The following is a 22571-nucleotide window of genomic DNA, read 5'->3' as shown; positions in this document are numbered from 1 at the left end:
GGTTAACTCAGTTTTATTGCACAGGGAGATCAACAGTTTTACAATATGCAGTTTTAAGGCAAGTAAGGTGCAGATAAGTTGTCAAGAGAGATCTCATGGGATAAGTTCTCAAATGTAACATTTCCACCTAAGTGGTGGGTTTGGTTCCTGCCTGGGACAGGTTTACTTTGAGCTCTGCTAACTGGCCTACTGTTATGCTGGACTCTGAGCAAGTTCAGGAAACCTGAAGTACAATTTAAGGTTGAATTTGTATGGTTTTACATGTGTCAAAGTAGCATTCTGTTCAAAATAAAACCAAAACAAAGACATCCCAATGCAAAAAAAAAAAAAACAAAAAAAAAAAAACAACAAAAACAAAACAAAAAACAAACCACCCCAAACTTGATGTGATTAAAATGAAGGGGAAAAAGACAAGTTAAGGGGAGATAGCAGAGAACAGATAGTCTCTGGTGATGCCACTCAGAGCATTGATTTCTCATAGAGCCGTAGAATTTTTTTGAAGGAAGGAGAAGATTTGCACTGGTCTTTCCATTGCTTCTGGGTTTCTGAAGTCAGTAGCCACTTCTCAGAATCACCTTTACTAACCTGGATTGTCTTTCCTTGTCATGAAATTGTAAATAGTGCTCCTTCTTTACCTTATTAGGAGTGCTGCAATGAAAGCCTTAATTCATTCATGTTTGTTGAGTTGCACAAAGAGTACAGAGATGAGTGTTCTGTAGGAATGTTTATAAAATGAAGAAAGGCTTGAAAAGTGTGGGAGCAAATGAATATGGGTCCTTATGAGAGCAGAAGTGATGTGTGGTGGAAAGTCAGAACCAAGAGCTAAGACTTCTTCACTAGCTTTCGCTGATAAGCTACAGAGTATTGCTTAAACTGCTGTATTTTATTTTTAAGCTAAGGAGGAACACTCACTACTCCACTCGGTGTATCAGCCATAAACAAAACTCTTCATCATTGATCATGACCGGTAGTTAATGCCCTGCTTGTTGTTAGTCATATATCCTGAAATGAAGCCAAGGCCAGTTTAACTTCCTAACAAAACAGCTATTCACTAGTGATTTATTGGAGCTATAAACTAAAACTAACAGTTTATTATCGTAACAGGTCTTTAAAAGGACAGAATTTTTCAGCACAGCTGAACAACTGCAACAGTGTTTTGTGCCTTTCCAGAGCAGGGTAATTATTAAATACTGGCACTGAAGCCGGTTCTTTTGTGAAAAGTTTGAGTCCTGAAGTTTTTCAAAGATACCCATAAATATCGCCGGGCTTGTTAGATAATATTGAGGTGTGTGTTTAAGTAAAATCAGTCAGATTGAGCTAGTGATATCTATGCACCATACAGAACACAGTAATTCGGTGCACAGCCAATCATTATCCAAGATCCAGTATCAGAGGAAGGTCAAGAATATTTCTGCTTTAAAGGACTTTTAGGCATGGATAATGTTTAGTTTAGTGAATTTGCACAATTACTTGTTGCACTTGAGCTTTTCACACAATTTGGTAACACCAAGAGTTAGGAAGTATGAATATTCGATATTATTAAGATCAAAATACTTACAGAAATCTGGAAGTACATTTTTGGCATCTTAGGTTCAGTACTAAATTATTTCATTTGGGAGGATTCCAAGAGTTCTTTAGCTAGAAAGAAGAAATAATCACTACATAATTGCACTGTACAGATTAACAGAGTACTGGATAGGCCTCGTGTCCAGTGTAGCCTTGCAATGAAGTGTGAAAGCCATTCCAGCTCACAGAAGAGCTCACTAGCACCAGAGACTATCAGTGTCTGTTTCAGTTTTACAGAGTACACTGAATGTATTAATTTCTGTCTGTTGTGAGTATTCAGTTCTGAAACCCTGGCTCCCACTTCTCAATAGAGGGCAGCAGTTTCACCAGGGGTTTCAGGTCCCGTGCAGGCTCACTAACATACCTTCACCTATGATGTACAGGTTGAAGCAAGTGTGTTCTTCCTCTTCCAGATCAGTGCTCACCAGGTGAATATTCTCCCGACGGCTTCAAACCCTGTCTGCCATGTCCCCTTGGAACGTACCAGCCTGAAGCTGGGAGAGTATCCTGCTTTCCCTGCGGAGGAGGTCTAACAACAAGACACAGCAGTGCATTCTTGTTTCAGGACTGTGAGACCAAAGGTAGGGTGAAGATTCATTTTATGAACTACGTTGCTCCAAGGCAAAAGTAAGCGCTGCTGCTACAAATGGGGAATTCAAAGAAGGGTCATTCTCCTTTCAAGGATCTCTCCTTCCAGTGGTCTCATAGTTGGCTGGCCTGGCCTGTCTGCAAGGAAACTCAATAAAGCCTCAGTTCTTTTTATAACTGATTTTTTTCAATACTTGAGAAGGGTTTGGGAGATACATTGAAGTTGGTCAGTGAAGTTGTTGATCTGTGAAGTCTTACAAAGGAACAGCAGGGAGAAAAAAAATAGACTAAAGAAAAAAAAAAACAAGCCCAGTATGCCTTGTTGACATTTTGGGTTTGAGCACAGCAGCAACAAAAAAATGTGAAGGAGGGAATTGTAGTCCTGGTGCATAAATAAGAAAACAATTTCTTCATGTTTATAATGATAAACTGGCTTGGATGCCTTGAGATATACGTTAAAAGGTAGCATTCAGTTTAACCCTGCAGTACCTCTGACAGCCCTTTAAATTTGATCACAGCAGAACTGACATGCAATCAGCTCCCAAGGTTTTCCTCACATGAATGAAAATTGGGTGGGTATCATATCTTTAAAAATGAGGGAATTTTGTTAGCATTTTAGTTTTCTAAAATGTAAAAAGCTGAAAGAGAGCTATGAAGTTGTCTTTGAAAATGCTGATAAAAATATGTGTCCATGGAGAGAGACAAAATGTTAATCAGTATAATGGTTTGCTTGGTGTCTTAAAGCATAGCTAAAAGAACATTACTTTTATTAAAATCACCTGAAGAAAAAGTATTAATAGAAAACCTACTGCTGTAGAGTAGAAATAAGGTCCTGTTGCAAACATTTGGAAGTACTTTGGATTAAGAGATCTCTCTAGTGTCAGTTAAGGTATGTTTACTATTGAGAATTGCAACATAATAGAAGAATTTTGCAGTATAGTTGAAGAATTAATATTACCGGTAATAATGTGATAGCTAATAGACTTCTTCAGTGAAGAATCATTGAAACCACAGATGCTGTTGTTTCATACTTAATTTTGCAAAGTTAAAGCACAAAAAAACATGTTAAAAACCTTGGATCAGGATAAGAGGAACTGATTTCAGTTTTATTTAACGTAAACATAAACGGGTCTATAAATGCGGTTAACAGGTCTATAAATGAGGTTCAGTTTTCAAATTAGAGTGGAGATTAAAGGAATTTTTTGTATTAACTGGAATGAAGAGCTCAGGGATTTGCATGTGGAAGAGGCCACATGAGACATGGAATCACAGATGCAAGAACTATTTGGAACTTGTATCTGAAGCATTTGGATTGGGGGGTGGAGCACATAGGGAAGGACTCCAGGCTGAGCCAGTTTACAAAGCTCGACAAGACTAGAGTTCTTTGGGGATAAGCAGAGCTTAAAATGAATAGGAAAAAGGGACTGTGCAGCACAAAATACTACATTTGAAAGGCAAGGTAGTAAATTATTTTGATGATGAGCTGAGAGAGGGGAACTTAGCACAGGAGGTAAAAGTAATAGGAAGAGATTTTATTTTAACTTTTTTTTAGTCCCACAAAGAAAAAGGACAAGCAAAAAGCAACAAGGTGTTGATGGGGTTAAGAGCAAAGATAATATACGGCTGATGCTCTTGCCTGCTTTCTGTTAGGTTTCAGTACAGATGATGATGGGCATAGATGCTGAATAGCTAAACAAAACCAAATGAAAAGCGTATTAGAGATGTAAGCAAAAGTGTTTGAGGTCCTGTATTGTTAGATTGCAATGGGAGAAGAAAATCTTCCTGTCTGCATATAGAAAAAAAGTTACAAGTCTGCTAGAAAGGATTTTTCCCATACGTCTGTCTATCTCATGTCTAAAGCTTCCATAAATATCTGTTTATGAAAGAGTTTGTATGTCAGAATGGGGTCTGGCTTTGGTGATGCAGGAGGCACTCTCAGCAAGCCCTGTGAGGGCGATAGCTTATGTGTCTAGCTTACACAATGATTTACGTGACATGATGAAATAAAGTAGCAGCAGATCTGGTGGAGGTGGCTGTACCCTGAGTCATGGCTTGTTGTCGCAAGATGGTGTGTGATCATGAGAGAAGGCAGCAATAGCAGCTTAGTCAGTAATATTGGTGCAATGTGCCAACTGTAGAAGGCCAAAGCCTTTCACCTCTGCTTGTGGTGAGCTGATCACAGGTATATTAGGGTGCAGCAGCAGTGCACCTGCTGCTTGGCATTAGCTGGCAGGAAGGAAAGGTTTAGTTAGTATTTCCACATACAGTTCATCTTCTAAGTTGAATGACGGTGGCTAGACCATTTGGTAACACACTCTTCTGCTTGGTGTCCTGCTTACAAAATCATGGTAGTTATACTCAGTCCCCCATACCTTTTATTACTCTTTCCACACAGAACTGCGCTGTAGTGTTGCGTTTGGGACTTTTGAACTTCCACAGTGACCCAGTAAACTAAAATCTGTTCAATCACCTCTGCTTTATTACCCTCATTGTTTATGAATATGACATTTCTGTTATTGAAATTGTACTAGGTCCTATAAAAATGTATAAAATCACATTCTAATGTGCTACTGCCACTTTTTTTGACCATACTGCATATGTAATTACTCTCCAGTTCAGTGTTCACCTGGCCATTTTTATAACACCACAACTCATCGGTGCATTCGCTGCACAGTTGGGACATACCAGCCTGAGTTTGGACAAAATCACTGCATTTCATGCCCTGGAAACACCACTACTGATTTTGATGGGTCAACAAATATAACACAGTGCAAAAGTAAGTATAGCAAGATGGTTTTGATGAACTCTTACAAATAAAAAGACTGGACCATTAATATTCAGAGTATACCTAAGGGCAAAATTTAGCTTTGCTCCAGGGAGCTTGGAGAGAAGGCAGTGGTGTTGCTTCTCTTGCTGCCTGACTGCTTCTCATCCTGCATGGCTTACTGAGGTCCATGAGAGACTGTTTCTGCAGACTGGTCCCGTCATTCTTGTTAAGGTAAGTGATTGTGTCTTGCCAGTTGGTGCTGGCTCACTCTGGGTCTTGCTATTAAATCTTTTCTCCCATCATATACCAGAGTTCATGCTCTTGGTGCCCTGATTTCTTTCCCTTCTATCAAAAGGAATGGAAGTTGGATCACAAAGCTTAATAGCCCTAGTAACCATTTCTTCTTAATAACAACCTTTGAAAGAGGCAATTGCAAAGAGAACCACTGTTCTAGATTATGTAGCTGTAGTGTGGGAAGTTGAGAGTAAATTAAAGAGAGAAAAGAGAAAGCAGAGAGGTAACTCCTCAGAGCCACCTCTGGAGACACTTATAAACACACAGATGTATATACACATACATACATAGAAATATGTTTCTGGGCACTGCATGTCTCTCACTTAAAGAATCTGTTCCCTGGGCAGGTCACACCCGCCCATCGCTGTTACGGTGCTGTAGAGCCCAGACCCATGTGCCCACACAGAGTTGGGGAGCACAGGCAAAGCATCCTGCACTGGAGTTCACCCTCTCTTACTGCCAGCAATGCTGATCTGTTCAGAGAAAGGGCCTGCCGTATTCCCTGTTTTGTGCTGCTGCAGGCATGGTGCCTGAGTAAAACACCTCAGACTCCAGTTAGACTTCAGCTGATACTTCTGTAAAAACATTTTGTCTGGTACAAGCAAGTGGAGCATCCTTGCTGTACCATTTCTCTGTCCTCTTACAACTGCCTTGCCACTGTGGCTGTGTTAACTGGGTCTAGTCTGCATTTCATGTCTCAACATTGTTGCCTGCTTCTGCCTTCGTGTTTTAATCAATGTGAAGTGAAATGGGCAAAGAGAGCTGTACCTGCATCAGATGCAAAAGAAAAGTTTATATATTGTCAGCCATGTACTGTTTCTGACTGCAGAGAGAGCTGTAGGATGACCTCACTTTGCCTAGTCTTGCATACTATATTGTTTTTTCAGATAGGCAGTGTGGTGGTGAACTGGGAGATTACACTGGATATATTGAATCACCAAACTATCCTGGGGACTATCCTGCAAACACTGAGTGCACTTGGAATATTAACCCACCGCCAAAGCGCCGTATTCTCATTGTGGTTCCAGAAATATTTCTACCAATAGAAGATGAGTGTGGAGACTACCTGGTGATGCGAAAAAGCTGTAAGTCTGAAATATCTACTGAGGCATATGGTATCTATCTGTGTGCAACACAGGTTTCTCACATGCATTGCTGTTTACATAAACTAAATGTAGCCTGGCTGGCATCTACTTAAGAGTAGAAATTTCTTTAAATGACAGATTGAGAAATCCTATTTGGTAGGATTATATTTGATATTTGATATATATATGATATTTGGCTCCATAGATTCAGGTGAAACAAGGGTGCAAGGCTATGATGTGTCAGTGAACTCTGAGAGAAATATTGTTAAGAGGTGGTAGATGGTTCAAGATAACTAGTCATTAATTATGCTAAGCAATTCTAGCCTGGGTTAGGAAAGAATAGATGCCTGCTAGTCCCTACAGGTGCCTGACGGATGAATGAACAGCTTCAGTTTATAGAATAGGCACATTCTTCAAACAGTAGACTGTTTTTTAGGAAAAGGGAAAATATTACTGACCAAGAAGTCACTCATTGATGGCCTGCCATCCACTGATGGCCTGACACATTTTGAGAAGTTTTCTTAACACTAGCAAGCATTTCTTGTCATGGTAGTTTAACGTATTTTCTAATTGTTCATTAGTATGAAGTGTTGTCAGATAACTGCCTATTGTGTGTTTTCTTTGAAAGCTTCTTCCAACTCAGTGACCACGTATGAAACTTGTCAAACCTACGAACGTCCTATAGCTTTCACTTCTAGGTCTAAGAAGCTGTGGATCCAGTTCAAGTCGAATGAAGGGAACAGTGCCAAAGGATTCCAAGTTCCTTATGTAACGTATGATGGTAAGCGGATGTCAGCAGCTGAGCTGATGAGGACCAGTGCAGCTGCAGCAGTGCAGAACTCCTTGTGGGCTCCTTGACCCTGCTAAGCAGCAGGGTAACCCAACACTCTCAGCAGTGTTACTATGAGACTACTTCCAGTAGCTGTTTCCATTTAAAGCTAGTTTAAGGAATTCTGCATTGCACTGCAGTCTTACGTGCCACTGTATTTCCAATCTTTTACCAACCTAAACAAAGAGTTGTGATTCTGGGCTCCAACCTGCAAAATGCAGAGGTCAGAACCAGAATCTGGGTTTTATGCATTTCTGTGCCTTCCCAGTTCTGGGTTGCTTCAGGTGACAGCAAAGTCCCCCCCAGTTAGGAATTGGGCAGAGCCCAAGTGTCTATGATTTATTGTGTTGCTGCTACTATCTGTAATGCAGTACCAGGTAGCAAAATATCTATATTGAAAAGAAGCTTGAGGGGCAAGTGTTTCACCCTATCCTAGTCAGAGTCACCAGGAGTGAAACTGGAGCTGAGTCTTTGCACTTCAGTGTAAGTGATGTGGAAATGATATGGCACATTTCTGTTCACACCAGATTAATTGTGAAGGATTCATCCTTGCTGTGGTCTGCAGAGCTTCATCAACATTAACTTTTCAGGGGAAACCTTTCCTTTTGAAGCATTTCAAGTTTTCATTGAACCAGGGAGGTTGGCTTTTAAGAAAGCTTCCTCTTACCCCTTTTTTAACTTCTTACTGTAGAAAGTAGTCAGTAAAAGGTTGTGGGTATTTACAGATAAATTTCTCCAGTGCAGTTGGTTTGAAGCAGGCTACTTGACTACAGTATGCACTACAATCCTAGGTGCGTTATGATTTCCTTTGCTTTTGACAGATTGATGCTGAGCAGCTCAGCAGAGTACACTGTTTTCATAGTGAATAGTATTTGTAATTTCTTTACAGAAACGCATTTGCAATATTCTCTGACTGCTAATACAAGGGCCAAGTACTACTGGGTCTTTTGGGGCTAGGAATACATGTGTAACCAAGGGAGGTTTGAGTATGTAAGTGAAGTGAACCTGCTAATTACTTTCTTGTGCATTCTCCATAGAGGATTACCAAGAACTAATAGAAGACATTGTTCGGGATGGTAGACTTTATGCATCTGAAAATCATCAAGAAATACTTAAGGTATATTCCTTCCACTAAACATGTTGGTTTTGATTGAAAATGACACTATTTTGTGCCAATAAGGTTGCCTCCTGCTCTGCATCAGATCTGCTCCTTGATGCACTAGACATGTGCTACTTCAAGGAAGTGGGGTAAATCAGCACATGCTGACTGCGCAGAGCAACGCATATGAGACCCTTTGCCCAGGGGGATTCAAGGTGGATCAGGCCCACTAGGAAAACATGGGATTTAATATCTTAGAGAAGCACTTGGTGCTGCTACTTGTAGTCTGTAGATTAACAAGGGCTTTTCCTCCCTGGGTAAAAAAAAAATCTGTGGGAAATCTGTGGATTTCACTTCTTTGACCTTGGTTAGGGGACAGCTGCATGAGCAAGTTGAATAGATGACATCCCAAGTAAACATTTCTTTTGCTGGATATCAAATCCAGTGTTTGTTTGGTTTGTGTTTTGGTTTGTGATTTTTTTTTTTTTTTTTTTTGTTTTTTTTTTTTTTTGTTTTCCCCCCCACCGTATGCTGTTCTTGGGAGTATGAGAAAGGGAGAAATCCTGGTGACGGGATGTGAAATTCCAGTGACTTCCCTGGGGCCTGAATGTCAGCCTTGCTCCACTAGTTTCTGAACCCCTGAAACATTAGTACTTGAAAAGTAAAATGCCCGTAATCTTTTAGGATTTGATGAGTCATTAAGCTTTAGTAATAGTGACCCTATCTCCTCTGTGGAATTACTGTAAAATCTGCTTTCCTTTTTCTAGGACAAAAAACTGATAAAAGCATTGTTCGACGTGTTGGCACATCCACAGAACTACTTCAAGTACACAGCCCAAGAGTCAAGAGAGATGTTCCCAAGATCTTTCATTCGGCTGCTGCGCTCTAAAGTTTCCAGATTTTTGAGGCCATACAAATAGTTGGCACTGTAGTTAAAAAATTAACCATCCCTGGGCATGCACAGAGGGGTTGTGGTAGGTGGGGCTGCTTTCTGTGTTTTACACACTGGCAGAGAAACTCCAGGGAAGCTTGCCAGCTCCATTCTTGGCAGAGTTTGGCTTTCTCAGCTAATACAAATATTTTGGTGAACAGAATTTTGATTCCTTTCCAGATAATACCTTTTGGGTACCAAGTATACTTTATGGGTCTCTGAATTGGAGACTGCCCATAATTTCTGTAACTGAATGGTGCCAAGCAGAAGTTTGTAGCAGACCTCTGCCCTGTTGCTTCGTCAGTAACTCTAAAAGCTAATGAAGACAGACAGGCTAAGTAGTGTGGTTTGGGATGAACTCTGGGCTGCCATTAATGCATGTTACCTCAACAAAACTGGGTTCATGTTTGGTCTTGATGAAAGTGAGAACAAGATTGATGTCTATCTTAACTTTTTCTACACAGGAAATTCAGAGCTAAGATTGAAATAGTTTTGGTCCAAACCAGTGAATCTAAGAATTGCACAAGGTGTAATTTTTCTCTGAACTCTATGTTGTATGAGGCATATGGAGGAATAAGCAAAGGGTTGAATATTAGCTTGAATGCTCTGGGTCTGGATCACACTGTGTTCGTGCTAATGACCTATTGGTTTAAATGGAGTGATACCAGAATAAAACCAGGGCACCACAGTAATGGAAAACAGACCCTGACCTGCTGGACGCTTCCATTTTGGTCTGGCTGCATATGTTACAACAGAACAGATTTTTTGCTAAAGCCCAGTGCTCTCCCTGTGCATGGGCCTGGAACAGCATGAGGCACTGGCTCTTCTAAATAGTATAAAATTCTGTCCTCTGAGCACCTGCAGTTGAACACAGAAGCTCCATTTTAAATGCAGGCTTTGTATAGATTATGCTCTTGTACATCACTGTTTAAACCTGTATAAGGTTCTTATATGAGCCTCAATCCTTATATTCCTTACCTTGTCTCAGCACCTTGCAATGACTTTGTTGAGCAGAGAAGGGCTGTTTTCCCTGTCGTGCTGGAGAAAAGTAGATGTACAAAGATATTCCTCAACCAGACTGTGGCTACAGGAGTTGTCTATGACAAAATGCTGTTCAAGATTCCCAAACTCTGTGTCCTTTTCCTCAGATTGTTTTTCTGATGTGAGGGAAGGCTCTTCTGAAAGGGCCTGTAGGGAGAACTGTGTTGATCAAAATGCTGTCTCAGTGCTTTTCTGTCCACACTTACATTACATTGCTGTCCTCTGGCCATGCAAACAGTTTCCTCAGTGTAATCAACCTTCTGGGCCTTTTGTCTTGAAGGGGGATGGCCGCAGTCCTGCTCATTTGGAGGTGGATTTACGACCTCTGTCTTTCGGTCACTGGCAGTGCTGAGTGGTGCGGTGGGTGCCCAGCTTCCTCTGTGTGCCCCCTTAGGAAAGGTACTGAGATTTCACAGTGTAGCCAGGACAAATGCTCCATTTCCTAGGGTGTGGAGTTATATCTCCCTGGGTTTCATTGCATTGGTATGTGGTATTTAACTGTTGTATGTGAATAATACCACGTCCGCAGTGTGACAGATGAAACCCTCATCAACAGGCAGGGTCTGAATCTCTTCCATACCCTGCTAGGAGCAAATGAATACTACCAAATGCAGCCTTGCTGAACTGTCGTGCCGTGGCAGCCCTGTTCTGTGGCCTCTGAGGCAGTGCAGCCTGCCGTGTGGTAAGGACACGTCTTGGTGGTGGTGTGACGGGAAGGGGCAGCGGCCTTAGCCCACAGCTGGGGAGCAGAGCCTCTCAGGGTGGGGCGATGTGACGCTGTGTTCCTCTTGCTGGTGCCCTGAAAGAATTGCCACGGTCTGGGCGAGGGGGGAAAGGGCTTGTGTTACTGCCAAGAGGGAGAACTGTGTCCTCACTGGCTGCACTGGGGCTCCTGCTCCTGCTCCAGAGCTGCTTGTGGGTTTCTGTGGCAGGGTGGTGAGCACCCGTTCCAGGAACGGGGCTGCCAGACCTGCAGCAAGGGGAGCAGACAGGCTTGGCGGGGAAGAGGGAGGCAGGGGGTGAATTAGCACAACAGAGGGGAAGGAGCAGAGGTCCGTGTGTGCTTCATCCTGACCGGCATCCCCACTGCCTTTGTGGGGAGGGAGGACGTGGATTATCTAGAAGGAAGGTATGAGGCAGAATGATTGGTGAGACGAATGGCTGAGGAATGCCAAAACAAGAGGAAAGGTGGTGAGAAAGGCTTGCTACGTCTGTGGTGAAGTGTACTGTTGTGGTGAGATCCCAGGAAGGTATTTCACGGTAGTTCCCCTCTGGCTGCACAGCCCCTATCTCGCTCCTGTTCCTGGCTTCCCATGCCAGATGCAGTGTGTCAGTGAGCCGCAACGACCCACCAACCATCTCTGTGTGGCAGTGGAGCATTTTGAAATGGGTGAGATGCTGCAGCTCTGCTTGGAGTGCACGGGTGAGTTAGAGGCCTGCTGGTGGGGTGCTGGGAGGAGAGGACCATGGTGTGCCAGCTTCTGGGCCAAGCCCAGCAGAGTGGCTTTGCTGTGGTCTGTGTGCTCCCTGCCAAGGGAGGTAAGCCAGTTCTTGCTGTATTCCCTCACAAGAAGGCTACAGAACCGAACATTTCTGGTTTGTGTTGTTAAGTGACATACAGGTCGGGGTGATTGGTGTCAACAAGGGTTCAGGAAAACAAAAGTTGTGAAACATCCAAATATTTTAATTGGTGAAATTGGTCTTTTTTGCTCTGTGCATGAGTTACTGACTTGAGCTCTGCGTTCATTGCACTGCATCTCATCTTGGCACGCTGTTCTAGCTCTGCACGGCTGCTCTGGGACCAATGTCTCGCCTTTGGTTTGTACGGTGGATCTCAGCTTTGCTTCTCTGTTGCCCCTGTGTGCACGGGCCATTTTCATTATTGTCTGTGGAAGGAGAGGAGTGTATCAGTGTGGTGTATGGTGTAAAGTTGAGGAGAAAAACCTGCCTTTTCTTGAAGAAGTATCCTTTTTGCTCCAGAGCCCTGTTTGTTTTCTGCATAAAAAGTAAATGACTCAGAAGCACTTGATCTGACATTATGAATCAAAATTTCCCCTTTTACTGTAGATCCTGTGTGTGCAGGAAAAAGCGAAGAGGAATGTTTTGCCATCTTAAAAATTGGGAGAAGGGATGACTGTTGCAGAATGTTGTAACACTTGGCATTGTATCTTCATAGCGATGGTAGTGGCTCTGTAGAAATGTTAATTTCTACTTTCTGTGTGGTTGTAGACTGATGTTATTTTTTGGCAACAAATGATTCAAAAAGTGTTTAACCTTATAAAACAGGATTTAACTTTTGAAATAATAATTAGTGTTAACTGGATGACATAATGTCACCTACATGAGATAAGCGTAAGGATCTTTTTCATGATTGTAAATTAATGTAAAATGTTTCAGACTGTTACTCTTAATAAGAGAAATAAACCAGTGAACTTTTAGTTGCATGAGAACCTTGGGTAATATTTTTAATTGTCTTTGCTGTGCTAAATAATAGTTTTGTGACAAAATTAATGGTTGTGTAGCAAGGTATCGCACATCAGATAGACTTTATCCTGGGAACATCTGCTTACTGTAGCATTCTGTTTCACATAATATATTATTAGCCTGCATCTATACCCATGAAGATACAATTCCCCATATTATTCAATGGTGCACATATTTCTGGCTACTATAATACCAGAATTATCTTGGCATTAATTCTAATAATTATGCTAAAAATGTCTCCTATATGACGAGCTGCAGCCATTCATTAAATCCACTGACTTAATTTCTTAGAATTAAAAAATAGAAATAACTCATAGGAAATTATAAATTAGTTGATCTATAATAATTTTTAATACTGTTTTTCTGTATTTGTTTCTGTGATATTACATTGAGATTATTAGTTGTGGTCAATCTATCAAACTTTTATAAAAATAATCCCAATAGCTTCTCCTTAGTTTATTCAGTTGTTTCTTTGACCCTTAGCTTCCTTTGATCACAGTGACGAGGACTGATTTCTGTGAAACTGAACGTAGCCATCTGGGTTCATTTGGTGCAGTTTTGCAAGATAGAACTGTGTAATTCAGATATCAGCTGAAAAAAGCTGACACTGGTTTACATGTAAAAGACAGTAAAATAAATGACATACAGAAATACAGAGATCATAGAAAAGCATGAGGAGTACAGGCTAATCACAGCAGAAAACTGTGTTATTCAGATATTACTCCTGTTACTGTGAATGCTGCCACGTGGTAGGTTGCAGTGATGGACACAGGAGTGCTCAGATACCCTCCAGGATGGGGAGTGTCGGTATGCACTACCTTGTGTACTCCCAGAACGGTCAGTGCTGAAATTCTGACTGGGACCTTGGGGTGTTTATGTAACAGAAATAAGTAGTAGTAGAATATTGAAAGTAAAACTTGAAGCTTACTTAAATCCAAGGAATCAGAAGAGTTTTGATGTGGGTAACCAGGAAGGAATGGTATTAAAATAATCCTTGGGAACAGAATGCAAGGCTGGTGGTCTGCAAATATTTCCGAATTAAATAAATTTAAATGCAAATGATTTTTCTATCATGCATATAGATGACATCCTGCAGATGAAATAGATGCTGAATGTAAAACTTGTTAACTAAAATATACATATACTTCCTATCTTCCCTTTAATTCTGCTCCATTCAAACTGTGTTTGTGCAAGGCTGCTGCTGGAGGAGACAAGTACTTCTTAAAGAACTTGAGCCAAATTCAGGGCTGGTACAAGTAGGTTTGTTTCTAGGCATCCCTGGACCAAACCTGTCCTACAACACATCGTGCTACTGCCCATTTAGTTTGAACAATTCTTTTGCTGATAGGCAGGTTGTCACTCTCTGTGTGGAGCTCTGCTTTCCACATCGTATATTCTGCTGTCACTGTAGAGCACCTGTAAGCAGTGATGCAAATACAGCACCTATGGGGAAAACAGGAGCTAGAGTATTCAAGGGACAGATTCCACTCTCAGAAGGTAAGCTCATCTAGTTTCTCTTCAAGTCAGTGCAAATTATGTATGACTTTCTGCATGTTGCTCTTTTAAACTACCTTATTAGACCATTTTAAGTGCTAGAAAAAATAATAAAAAGATCTGTTTAAATATAGAGTGCAGCGATTGCTCTGATTAAACACATTTTGAAGAGTAATAATGTTTTTTGAAGTCCATGAGTCAAATCCTATTTAGTACACAATGAAAAAAATAGATCAGAAAAGATGATCTTGAAATCTTTTTACTTATTGAACATGTCTGTAAATTCCCTCACACTGGCTAGCTGCTAACGTTGATCTAATGCAACGGAAGCCTGCTTTTTTCATTGGGAAGTTTATTCAATAGGCAATGAAGACTTACAAACCTGAGTGTTAATCACGGTCAATGAAATTTGCCATCTGTGATGATTCTGGGGATCAGAAAATAGGGGGTTCATAGTTTTAAGGAGAGAAAAAGTTGCACTGGAAGATGAAATATTCTTAAGTGGACACTTGAGATGCAATTTGTTGTTCAGTAGTTCTTAGTTCGAGTTTCATGTTATACCAAGAACACTACAAACATCCATGAAACACTTCTGTACAGAGCAAGTTTAGGCTCGACTAGGTTTAGGGAAAGCTTCATTTTCTGTGCCTGAATCTAATATAGCAGTGGTAGCCCGAATGTGCTTTTTGTGCCTTCTCTCCCACTTGCTGTGCTAGAAGAAATAGAACAAAATACTAAGCATGGACAGGAACCTAGATGTGAGTTGGATGGAGAATCTCTATCTGGAAAGAAGTTCAGGAGATGGAGAAGTGTAGAGGTATGTTAAATACACACATATATGTGTGTGTGTCTTTATATATATTATATATATGTACTTGACAATAACATAGTCATGTGTGCAATGGTTATCATGAAATGAGAATGCCAAAAATACAGTTCTTGAGCAGAAAAAAAAAAATGGGTGAAAGTTTTAATAAAAGCAGCAAGCTGGCCCAGGATGTAAACTTGGGAGGAGTGGGATGCCGGGCAGGGTGGGCGCAGTGGGTTCTATGTGTGGGTGCCTGGAGGGGCTCTGTGCTTGCTGGAGGCACTGCCTATGGTTCCTTCTGTGCCTGCCCAGGCCTCCCCCTGCCCTTTTCGGGGGCAGCCACCTGCAGTGCAACAGCAAGGGGCTTTGCTTCCCACAGCCCTCCTGGGCCTCCGGTGCCCTGCCCTGGCAGTGGGCTGCAGCCTTGGCGTGACCCAGGGGCCCTGTGTGAGCATGGCAGGGCTGGCTGGCCTGGAAGGGCTCCCTCGGGGGCTGCTGTAGGACCTGCAAGGCTGGGTGTGTGTTATTTACAGTTTTCTGTGTTCAATTACATAGCCCCAGAACAGCAGGAAAGAGTTCAGGTTAAGCAAAAGAGCAAATGAGACTTCAAACACACCTCACGTTTGCATCTGGAAGTACCAGGAGTCCTTTAGTTATACACTATTTGCTGTGAATGAAGTGCAGCAGGGAGCCACAGAGTTTTCTCTGGATTTAGAGGCAGGGGTTAGAAGTTGTTTATCACCACGTTAGCACTAGCATCTGCCTCACACCCTCTTTGTGACCAGGCTCTGTAGCTACACATCCTGTCACCAGCTGGAAAGCCTGTTGCCAAACGCCAGCTCAACTGGCTTTTGGGGGTGCTGCCTGGAGTAAAAGCCAGCCATGGGTAGCAGCTTCGAGTAAGAGTGGTGGGGATCATGATTTTTCTGGGGTTTAATGTGGAAATGAAGAAAGCACTCCAGAAAACTAGGAATTCAGCATCAATGTGTCCAGCAGACACTGAGTGTCTGTGACACAACCCTGCTCATGAATTTGGGTGGCCCCCAGTTTGCTGTTACTGATGTAGTGCTGGTGTGAGGGACGGTGTGGAAAAGCTGAGACGTACCAGTTATTAAAAACAGGACTGGCAGAAAAGTGCTCAGGGGGCCTGTCTGGCTTACATAGCACAACTATTGCGCCCCGGCTCTTGTAGGTGCTAATTCTCTCAGCAAACTTACAAAAATAGAACCCTGAAAAGGCTCATCCATGCTGAGAACAGCAACTTCATTCAGTGGAAGAAGGAACTGAGCTCTAGGAACCGAACGCTTAACACTGCAGCCATTGCTGTCTTCCTCAGCTAGTCCAAAAAGCCCCTCAGCCAGTGCCTGTGGTGTGAGGTGGGTGCAGAAGTGCTGAAATAAGCACATTACAAATACTCGTCCTAGCTCTGTACAGGACACACGTCCAACTTGACCGTTTGCTCTTGGAGTGGATAACAAAGGCCCATAGCACTCTGTCCCAGCAGGATGTGTTCCCACATGTGGTAATGGAGAATTAAAATCTGATGCAGAAGATGGTCTGGCTTAGGGATGCTGTGGGCACATGCTAGATGCTAGAGCCTCGTCGCTCTCTCATGCACCTCTTGGGAACCATTTTGCCTGGCATATTGGACAGGGGCTCAAATAAGGAGATTTTTGAGGATCTGGGGAGCTGTGAAAATGAAACATGTCATGGTAGCCTCCATGAGCTGCAGCTCCTGGGGGTGTTGGCATACCGCTGCTCCCTGTGTTACCTGCCCTGTTTGTGCTGCCTGTGCCACAGGGCTCAGGGCTGTGCCAAGGCACCATCCGCAGGGCTCCCCACGAGAGGGCAGCATGTGGCCCTGAGAAGGGGGGAAAAAAAAAAAAAAAAGCTGTTAAGACCCATGCTGACAAACAGCAATAGGTTTTGGGTTAGGTCTTCTGTAGCAGGAGGCCTAAACCAGTCTGCTGAAACCTGGAGGCTTCATTAAGACAACAACTCATGGTGTGCTTCTGTCTTCCTGCACAGCTGTGTGAACAGACTGAGGAAAATTATCATGCTGTCCTGGGCTGGCTTCAACAGCTTTGGTGGAATCTGAAGTATTGCCCAGTCCACTGGCAACTCTCTGCAGGACACCTGCACCAAGGAGTGAAATATTCTTCTGAGTAGCTGTAATGGAAGCTCCAGGCAGTTTTTCTGAGGGCATTGGCACTGTTAGATAAAATACACGGTTCAGATTTTCTTTTTTTAGCAGCTCTTGGTCACAACCACTGCCCCTGATCAATCTTTTTGAGGAAGAGGGAGTGATTTCATTAATGACCTTATATTTTGCATTATTCTGTTTTTACAAAATGAAAATATGTGGCCTTGAAAGGTCTATGATGCTGGGTCAGATATTGCTACCTCTTCAGATTGCAGTGGGAGGAGAACCTCTTCTGAACTGAATTCTGACCATCAGTCAAGGCCATTCCCCCTTCTTTTCCAAATTATTAACAAGAAAATGTTGAGGTTGCAAGTTGTTGATTTCCAGGCAGAATAAACCTTAAAGGAAACTGGAGGAAATGGGCTGTAAATGCGTAACTTCAGTTGCTGTTATTTATTTCTGAGAACAGTGAGTGATTCTGGCACTCTGCCTGACCCCATCCCTCTCGTGACTCAGTTCTTACAGATGTCAGTAATGGACTCTGAACGTTTGTCTTTGGAAATAAAATTGTGTCTATAATCAGATTTCCTCCATCATTTCAGGGGAGGTTGCTCAGCTTGATCACAGCTTGACTCTTATCAGTGGTTGGACAGATGATCTTGCGGTAGGTTATACCCAAGGCAGGGCAGAAACACCTCAAAGCACAGGTCATCAATAGCACTGTGTGTCTCATCATTCGTACCCACAGTGCACATGCCCCCACTCCCCTGGGGCAGCTGGCTTCCTTTTTAGACACAGTGCGAGCTAAAGTACCTTTCAGTTGACTAGACTTGAAGGTGGAGATATTTAACCCAAACCACAAGATGGCAAACACAACCTCTGTGTTAGAAGAGTTACATTGAAGTACTGTTGACGATTCTGTGCGTTGGCAAATATTAGCACTGAGTATCCAGTAACATGTCTCACTGAATCTTACCCGTTATGACTTGCTGCAGTTTTGCATGCGCTGTGTGGAGCGGGATACAATGGTAGCTCACTTATACTTGCAGCACTTGAGAGTGTTGGAGTCTTGACTTCATAAAATAAACATAAGAGCTCCGTAGAGGTGAGAGATCCTGTGTTTGACTAACACTGTGGTGACCTCCTCTCTAATGTTGATGTAAATCATATTTTTATCTTCAGTGGATACTGTAAAATTTCTTAGGCTCAGATTTTGATTAATCTTAAAGATCCTAAATATTTAGGTACATTTGATGAACTCAGGATTTGAATGCTTTAAGTTCCAAAATATATATATATTTCTTTTCAACTTAGAGCATTCAAATCCTGAGTGTATTGAATAGTGGTCTCTTGGGAAACCACAGCAATTCCAGACTTGATGAAGAACCTATACAAAACAACCTACACCCTCTTCCTCTCCTCTGAAGGAGGGGTGCAATGCTGTCTTAGCTCCAAGCTCTATAAGAAGGTGGAAATATTTGTCAAACAAAATCCTTCTATGAATACTCCTTTAACTGGTAGAGGCAGAAGAGGTTCACAGTCAGTCTTTTAAAAAGTATAGTAAGAATGTTGTTCCTTGGTGAATCCCACATTGGCATGAGTTGAAGTAAGCACCTGTTCTCATGGCTTTTGCTGAAGAGCTGGGAAATTCCAATTCTGTTCAACTCGCTTGCTTCATCACAAGAGATACTGTCATTTTTGTCACCGTCACCTGGTAAATTGGGTATACTATAGAACAACCTTTCAAAGGGCAATACTGTTTCAGAGCTGACCTGTACTAGTCCTGTTCCCAAATCAGTGATCTTCCCCCCTCCTCCCTTGGTTTTAAATTATGTTCTGAGATTTGTGTTCTCCAGGAGGTAAATTTCAGAGTTTGCCTGAGGAGTTCCCCCCCTGCCCCATCCCCAAGTACTGCTATTCAGGAATCATACCACTCCAAAGCATCTGAAATGAGAAATGACTTTGCAGTGGATTTATACTTGGACAGCGGAAAGTTCTCTAGCTAGAAAGAGAGAAAAAGCGGAGAGCTTTTGAAAGGTTTGCATAACTCCTTTCAGGACTAAGAGTTCCCCCCTGTGTCGGGGAGCTTTCACATACCTGTGCTTCACTGTGCCTGGACACTCCAGTGCCAGCTCTAAACGCGTCACCCAAAGACAAGAGATTTAAAAGATCCCTTCTGCTGCATCAGCTGCCATACTTTTTTTTTTTAATCTTTTTCCTTCTTAGGCTTTCTTTGTTTAGTCTCATCCCCAGTTCAAGTTTCAGCAATGCCTTCAGTCCTGTCATTGTGCAGTGATGACAGAGTGCTGAGTATGTGACCTCACACACTTCCATAGTGCAACATCTTTTATCCTGGAGCCAGTGTGCATTTCATGCTGATGAAGACACAGGGTTGTGGGGAAGATAACCCCAGACATAACCACCATGGCTAACAGGAAACAAGGAAGTTTTTAGATTCCAGTGAAAAAATGAATGTGATGTTTTCTTCTCCTGGCTCATTGTGGGCACCTGCCCATGGTGCTTGTTGTTTCTGAGAATAATGTATTAGTTTGAAAAAAGTATGAGGGAGAAAATCACAGCCTATTATTCCACCTTTGCAGCAATCAATGGGTAAATATTTAAAACTTCTTGTTGTCAAGTTAGGATCAGATTAGTAAATTACTTCCATGACTGTAGCTAGGCATGGATGTCATTCTGGGCAACATGTATCCCCACTGCAGCTCCACTAATGTTCAAAGTGTTGACTCAAGGAAAAATTTGGCCAGCTGCCTTATGATTAATTAGCCACACAGATACAAAAGCAAACACAGATCCAAGTTTCCCAGGGTAATGTATACATTAAGTACTGAGTAGGCTTTGCTTTGGTACCATTTTGTGTCCATACTGATACTTTGTGTACTAAGGAGTGACTTTTCACCATGCTAGGAAGGAGGAGTTTTGCCCAGAGCGCCATCTGCTTATAATCCCCATTCAGCAAAGTATTTAAGCAGGTACTTAAGTGCATTGGTGGATAGAAATGGATTGTTGTATTGGAGTACTTAGACCAAGAATGGACTCCTCTGTGACCATAAAACACTGTAAGATTGCTGGCTGCTAGCATAAGTGGGGCTTTGTAATGGGTGCTGTGCAGAGCCTTTGCCTCTTAGGCTGAAGAAAGTGAGAAAATTGCTGATGGGGCAAGGAAAATGGTGGGGGGTGGAAACAATAGCATATATCTGTTGGAGCAAATCTGGTGCTGTTCTTGCTCTTGCAATGGCTGTTTGCTGGTGCTTTAGATACTCTGCTTTTTAGGTGTCATTAGTCCAATGGCTAATGACAGTGAAGGCATCTTGCAGATCCCTTGATGCGGAGAGTCCATAACCTCTTTATTAGGGATGGCTGTGAACTGTTTCATGTAACAGTAGACTCAGCAAAATGATGGAGCAGCCTTGTGGGGAGGCTGCTGTTCAGCCCAGTATGCCCCTTAGGCGCTATCTGAAGCTCTGTTTTTTTAGTTTGTTGTCAAGCTCTGCTTTGTCCGGGTGCCCTGAGCAGGGTTTGTGAAGAGACTCTGAATCTAGCTATTACACAGCATCTTCCATTGACTCTAAGATGAGCCAGGGCCTCCCAACCACTTTGCTTGATTGCAAATGTGATCTTTTTAATTGCAGGACCCAGCTGTGAGCCTTTATCTCCAGGGTCTCCCTGACCTCTCCTATCCCTCAGAGTCAGCCCTGTGCCTTTCGAGGAGCATCAACAGGCTCCCTGTTATTTCTTAGCAGTTCCTGTTGGACTGCCATAGGACCTGATATAAAGAAGAGCAGCGCCCTCTTCCTCCTGCCCTTCTGAGCTCAAAAACCTTGAGCAGCAACGGCGTTCCTGCATTGCCAGCTCTGCTGCTACTTGATGTCTGGGTGTCAGTCTTCTGGAAAGTTAGAAAAGGAGCGAGAAAATTGTGTTTGTGTAGCGTGAAATGACTCGTGCTGTTTTAGCCTTAACAAGATGCCTCCTATATCTTTAATGACCTGCATGTAAAATTTACGGCGTGGAATGCCCCAGCAGCAGAAGAAGCCTTCAGCACACAAGCTGCCTTTTGCAGGACAGGAGGAGAAGTGAAATCCCCTGAGGTTTGGGAAGTCTGAATGATGTAGTTATGGTTGGCACTTTGAATATATCTGTAGCTTACTTGAAAATAAATATTTGCTGTTCAACTCTAGCACACATGTGGGAGGGTGAGAACTAGCATGTATTAATGTTTCTTAAAATTAATAATTTTGAAAATCTTATACTGGAATAATCTTATTATTGCACAAAGTAAACCTAGGCTAATGTGGATACATACTGAGGAGAAATGTCACCTCCCCTCTACGTACACCATTTCCTGCCCACTTGCCCAGGTGGAGTTCCTGAAAAAATCCATGCAAGGGACATTTGGAGAGAGAGGGATAAAAATTTGTCCTTTTGCTTGAAAGGAAAGTTCCCTGGTGTCTTCAGATCCATGGAAAGCTCTGAAAGACCCAGTGGCCCCGTCTGCACTTGTGTGTACAGCTGGTTTCGTAGCAGTAACACCTTCTGAGCTGTGCTTGGATCTTGTCTTGAAGGAAACCAGCTAGTGACTGATGCTGGGGGCATGGTCAGCCCTGTTTTCTCCCACCTGTGAGCAGGAGTGGTGCAGTTCAATGCCACTGTAACCTCTGTTAAGGGCTGTGCTCGTTCTTGCTGGTTCTCTGATGTGAAGGTCAGGGGAGAACAGGTTTTCTGTCCCTGATGCCAGACCCCACGCATATTGTCCTCTTATCCTTTCCCCTGTGCTTGGCAATTCAACTGCTAGCTTCTCCCTTTCCCCTCAGCACCCTGTCCCAAATCCCTTGCCTGCCCCTTTGCTGCCACATGAAACCTTCAGCTTCTTCCCTGGCTCACATGGGACGTGGAAGGGCCTCAGCCCATTTTCCCCAGTGCAGCGCAGTTACCAGCATGGATTTGCACGCTTCAGAGGCAGGAACTCTTCTTATGCTCCAGCAGCCACAAATAGCTCCTAGTCAGCAGTTGGCTGTCGCAGGTATGTGGTAGAAGATGCTAAGGAGTGAACCATTTGTTTCTCTGACCAACTCTTCCTATGGTTTGGGTTTTTTTAGAAGTATGTTTCAGTCCCTTTAAAAGAGCAAAAATAAAGGTAAGGGGGGCAAGCAAGACTTGCCATTTTAATCTCTCAGTTTGACAGGTGCAGTTTTTGTGTTCCTGAAACTATCATCCACCCGTTGTCTCCATATATGAAGAGAACTAAACTGATAAATTCAGTTCAGTCTCCTATGAGAAGCTGCACAATGTCTGATCCCTCATCATCATCAGTGCCCCCACTCCATGCCTGCTGCCACCAGCTCATGCCCTGCACAGAACATGCACGAGGGACAGGAGGTTGGAGCTGTGCCCAGGGTAAATAGGGAGAGCTGACCCAGGAATAGT

The 22571-nt window shown here is 42.7% G+C and overlaps 1 protein-coding gene across 3 annotated transcripts in view; it reads left to right on the top strand.

Annotated features, from left to right (window-relative positions):
• Positions 1–12644, top strand: part of SCUBE2 (signal peptide, CUB domain and EGF like domain containing 2) — a 46337-nt gene extending 33693 nt beyond the window's left edge. For all 3 annotated transcript variants that reach the window (XM_033006939.2, XM_033006940.2, XM_009965125.3), the window contains 6 exons: positions 1980–2147; positions 4769–4930; positions 6103–6300; positions 6929–7081; positions 8167–8246; positions 8996–12644. In XM_033006939.2, the coding sequence (XP_032862830.2) occupies positions 1980–2147; positions 4769–4930; positions 6103–6300; positions 6929–7081; positions 8167–8246; positions 8996–9148 (914 nt within the window). In that variant the 3' untranslated portion in view covers positions 9149–12644. The remainder of the gene's footprint in view (positions 1–1979; positions 2148–4768; positions 4931–6102; positions 6301–6928; positions 7082–8166; positions 8247–8995) is intronic.
• Positions 12645–22571: the final 9927 nt, after the last annotated feature.

This window comes from Tyto alba, unplaced genomic scaffold (assembly GCF_018691265.1).
Source record: "Tyto alba isolate M040663 unplaced genomic scaffold, T.alba_DEE_v4.0 Super-Scaffold_8, whole genome shotgun sequence".
NCBI lineage: Eukaryota > Metazoa > Chordata > Aves > Strigiformes > Tytonidae > Tyto > Tyto alba.
The sequence above is the reverse complement of the archived record's forward strand: the minus strand, read 5'-3'. Positions and strand labels throughout refer to the sequence as shown.